General features: G+C 38.3%; 1 protein-coding gene across 1 annotated transcript in view; it reads right to left on the bottom strand.

Annotated features, from left to right (window-relative positions):
• PHKA1 (phosphorylase kinase regulatory subunit alpha 1) overlaps positions 1-4,822 on the bottom strand; it is a 414,257-nt gene that overhangs the window by 348,291 nt on the left and 61,144 nt on the right. The window contains exon 6 of the mRNA XM_007958330.1: positions 4,334-4,344. Coding sequence (XP_007956521.1) covers positions 4,334-4,344 — 11 coding nt within the window. The remainder of the gene's footprint in view (positions 1-4,333; positions 4,345-4,822) is intronic.

Raw genomic sequence — 4,822 nt, 5'->3', positions numbered from 1 at the left:
TCCTCGGAAGGAAGGTTGAGCAATCCTACTTCCGTAGTGATACTGCCTCAGAAACCCAAGGAGGGGTCGCTATGAGTTGGGGCCGACTCGACGGCACATAACAACAACAACACAACATAAATCTGGCAGCATAGTGCCTAAGGCACTTGACTGCTAACCAGAAGGCTAGCAGTTCAACCCCACCAGCTACTCCTCAGAAGGAAGGCTGGGCAATCTACTTCTGTAGTGATACCATCTCAGAAACCCAAGGAGGGGTCGCTATGAGTTGGGTCCGACTCAATGGCAAATAACAACAACAACAACAACACAAGAGACTGAAAGACAGATCAAGGGAAACACTGACAAAATTAAGGAAAAGAAAGAAAAATTCTAGAACAATTAAGGGAAATAATACAAGAACAAACTTAAAAAATACACAAAAAAATTAGAAACTACACAAAAAGAACAAATAGAAATCAAGAACAGTAATACTAAGATTTCAGAAATAGGTAACATTGAATGGGGAAAGGAGTAGAATTGAATCAATGGAAGACAGAGTTAGGGAGACTGAAATTAAATACCTGAATAGTACTTTGTTAAGGGGTCAGTCAGAAAAAAGATAAAAACAAAACGAAGAAAGCCTAAGATTTATGTGGGATATCATCAAGAGGAATAATTTAATGTGTAATTGGAATTCTAGAACATAAAGAGACAAAACCATAAAGAGAATTGTTGAAGATTTCTTGGAAGAGAATTTCCCTAATATAAAGAAATATGAGAACATATCCATTCAAGAAATTCAACAAACCCCAAACAGGATACACACCAAAAGAAACTCACTAAGACATATTATAATCAAACTCATCAAAACCAGAAACAAAAAAAGAATCTTTAAGCACCACTGAAAAAACAAAAAGTTACCTACAAAGAGCAGCCAATAACATTAAGTCATGATTTCCTGGCAGAAACCATGCAGGTGAAAAGGTAATAGGATGATATATATATAAAACCCACAAAGAAAAAAATTGCCAACAAAGTATTATATACCCAGCAAAATTATCCTTCAAATATGGTGAAATTAGGACATTTCCAGATAAACAAAAATTAAAGGAATGCTTGAAAACCAGACCAACCTTACAAAAGATGTTAAGGGAGTCCTTTGGAAAGGGAACCAACCAAAGCAAACAATAACCAATGATTAACACACAAGATGACATAACACAGAAACTAACTCAGTGATAGAAGTAACTTAAGTAAAATAAACTTACAGGACTGTAAGCAGGGAACCATAGACACCAACTGGTAAATAAGAACAACTACAAACCAAAAAGTGGGAATAAATAGTATAGGTACAGAACTTTCAAATGGCGAGGAAGTCAATACAATTGTGAGATAGAACAGAATGTGCTAAAATTGGGAAGAAAATTATAAATCACAGGATAATCTCAAAGAAAAATAACAAACATTTGCATCAAAATCAGAAGGAGGAGTTGTTGTTAGATGCCACTGAGTTGTCTATGAGTTATGTTGTTGTTGTTATGTGCTGTCAAGTCGGACCCGACTCATAGCGACCCATCCTTGGGTTGCATTATCACTATGGAAGTAGATTGCCCAACCTTCCTTCTGAGGAGTGGCTGGTGGGTTTGAACCACCAGCCTTCTGGTTAGCAGTCAAGTGCCTTAGGCACTATGCTACCAGAGCTCCTCTCTGAGTTTTAGTGACCATATATATATATACACACACACACAACAGAACGAAACACTGCCTGGTCCTGCGCCAGTCCCAGGATCCTTGCTATACCTGAGCCCATCATGTTGAGAGCCTTCCCCTTTTTCCTTGATCCTCCACTTTACCAACCATGATATCTTTCTCCAGGGAATGGTCCTTTCTGAAAACATGACCAAAGTAGGTGAGACGAAGTCTGGCCATTCTCCCTTCCAAAAAATATTCTGGCTGAACTTCTTCCAAGACAGATTTGTTAGTTCTTTTAGCACTCCATGATACTTTCAGTATTCTTCACCAACACCACAACTCAACAGCATCTACTCTTCTTTGATGTTCCTTTGATGTTCTAGCTCTCACATGAATATGAGGCAATTAAAAATACCATGGCTTGGGTTAGGTGCATCTTAGTCTTCAAAGAGACATCTTTGCTCATCAGCACTTGAAAGAGGTGTTTTGCAGTAGATTTGCCTAGTGCAATATGTTGTCTGATGCCTTGACTGTCATTTCTATTGGTGTTGATTGTAAAACCAAGTAATATGAAGTCTTCGACAACTTCAAACTTTTCTCCATTTATTATGATGCTGCTTAAAGGTCCAGTTGTAAGGATTTTTGTTTTCTTTATATTGAGGTGTAATCCATATTGCAGACTGTAGTCTTCAATCTTTACCAGTAAGTGCTTCAAGTCATCGTCACTTTCAGCAAGCAAAGTTGTGTCATCTGCATATCGCAGGTTGCTAATGAATCTTCCTCCAATCCTGATGTCATGCTCTTCTTCATATAGTCCAGCTTCCCATATTATTTGTTCAGCATATAGAGTGAATATGTATGGTGAAAGATACAACCCTGACACACTCCCTTCCTGATTTTAAACCATGCAATGTCCCCTTGTTCTGTTTGAATGACAGCCTCCTGGTCTGTGTATGGGTTCCTCATGAGTACAATTAAGTGTTCTGGAATTCCCATTCTTCTCAATGTTATCCATAAGTTGTTATGATCCACAAAATCAAATGCTTTTACATAGTCAATAAAACACAAGTAAACATCTTTCTGGTATTCTTTGCTTTCAGCCAAGATCCGTTTGATATCAGCAATGAAATCCCTCATTCCATGTCCTCTTCTGAATTCAGCTTGCATTTCTGGAAGTTCTCTGTCAATATACTGCTGCAATCATTTTTTGAATTATCTTCAGCAAGATTTTACTTGTGTGCAATATTAATGATATTATTCGATAATGTCCACATTCTGTGGGATCACCTTTCTTTGGAATGAGTACAAATATGGATCTCTTCTAGTCAGCTGGCCAGGTAGTTTTCTTCCACATCTTTTGGTATAGCCAAGTGAGCACCTCCAACATAGCATCTGTTTGTTGAAACACCTCAATGGGTATTCCATCCATTCCCAGAGCTTTGTTTTTTGCCACTTCCTTCAGTGCAGCTTTGGTTTCATCCTTCAATACCACTGCGTGTGTGTGTGTGTGTGTGTGTGTGTTTAATTGGGCTTTGGGTGCAAAGTTACTGAGCAGAATTTATTTTATATACAGTTCGTGTTCATATGGTTTCACTCCCCAACCCTGACCCACTCTCCTCCTCTCCCTTCTCAGTGACCCCCATCCCTGTACTCTTCTTAATTATGCACTCCTGTCTGTCCAGCTTTTTCTCCATGTGAATGTTGCTCCTCTGGTGCCCCATGGCTGATTGCTCCAAAGGATGTATCTCTATGGAGTAGGTGGGTGTATCCTCCTGGGTTGGGTGTTTTGCATGTAAGTCTTACTACTGTTGGGCTGAGAGACAGCCCTTGGGAGTAAGTTTTATTCCAGGCCTGAAGTGTATTCCAGGGCCATAGTCTTGGGGGTCCCACCAGACTCCATCTGACCAGTAACTCTGGTCATTATTGTGTTTTTGAATTTTATTCCATGTTTTTCCTCCCACTCTACCCAGGATCTCCAGTTTTGATCCCTTTCTGAGTGGCTGGCCTTGAATATCTTGGTTCTTGATCATATGCCACCTCCAGAAATGGATGAACACTGACCAATTCTTTTTGCTATAGTGCCTCTGTGTATTCCTTCCCTCTTCTTTTGATGCTTTCTGCATCATTCATTATATTGCCCATAACCAAAACCAAAACTCACTGCCATCGAGTCAGTTCCAACTCACAGAGACCCCTCCTTAGGTTTCCGAGATATCTCTATGGAAGTAGACTGCCGAATCTGTCTTCTGAGTAGTGACTGGTGGGATTGAACTGCCAGCCTTCTGGTTAGCAGTCAAATGCTTTAGGCACTATGCCACCAGAGCTCCCATATTGCCCATAGGATATTCCAATATTACAACTTGAGGCTTAAATTTTTTCTTCAGTTCTTTCAACTTAAGAAATGCTGAGTGTGTTCTTCATTTTTGGTTTCCTAACTCCAGGTATTTGTACATTTCATTATAACAACTGGAAATATTGGAAAGTATCTTCTCAGATCACAATGCTATAAAATTAGAAATCAACCCCAGAAAGATATCAACTGAAAAAGAGCAAAGACATGGAAACAGAGTAAACACCCTCCTTAAAAACTACTGGGTAATGGAATAAATTAAAAAAAGGAAAATAAAAAATTCCTTGAATCACGTGAGAATGAAAACACAACATTCCAAAATCCTTGGGACACAGCAAAAGCAGTGATCAGAAGGCAATTTATAGCAATGAATGCACATATCAAAAAAAGAAGAAAGAGCCAAAATCAACACCCTAACCCAATGTCTCCAACAGTTAGAAAAAGAGCAGCAAAGAAAGCCTAAAGTCACTAGAAGAAAAGAAATAAAGATTTGAACAGAAATAAATGAAACAGAAAAAGAATAGAATCAACAAGATTAGAAGTTGGTTCCTTGAAAAGATTGATAGAATTGATAAACTATGGGCAAATTTAAAAAAGCAAAGAAGAAGAAGAACATGCAAATACCATGAATAATAAATGATATAGCAACATCATAACAGAAGTAAATAAAATAAAGTGGATAGTATACTATGAAGAATTGTACTCCAACAAATATGAAAGCCCAGAAAAAATGGACAGACTTCTAGAAGCACACAACTTATATAAGCTAACACAGATTGAGGTAGAAATTTTGAATAGACC

The sequence above is a fragment of the Orycteropus afer genome, unplaced genomic scaffold (genome assembly GCF_000298275.1).
Source record: "Orycteropus afer afer isolate SDZICR_OR568_19922 unplaced genomic scaffold, OryAfe1.0 scaffold00926, whole genome shotgun sequence".
NCBI lineage: Eukaryota > Metazoa > Chordata > Mammalia > Tubulidentata > Orycteropodidae > Orycteropus > Orycteropus afer.
Note: the sequence above shows the minus strand (reverse complement) of the source record. Positions and strands in the feature narration are given on the sequence as shown.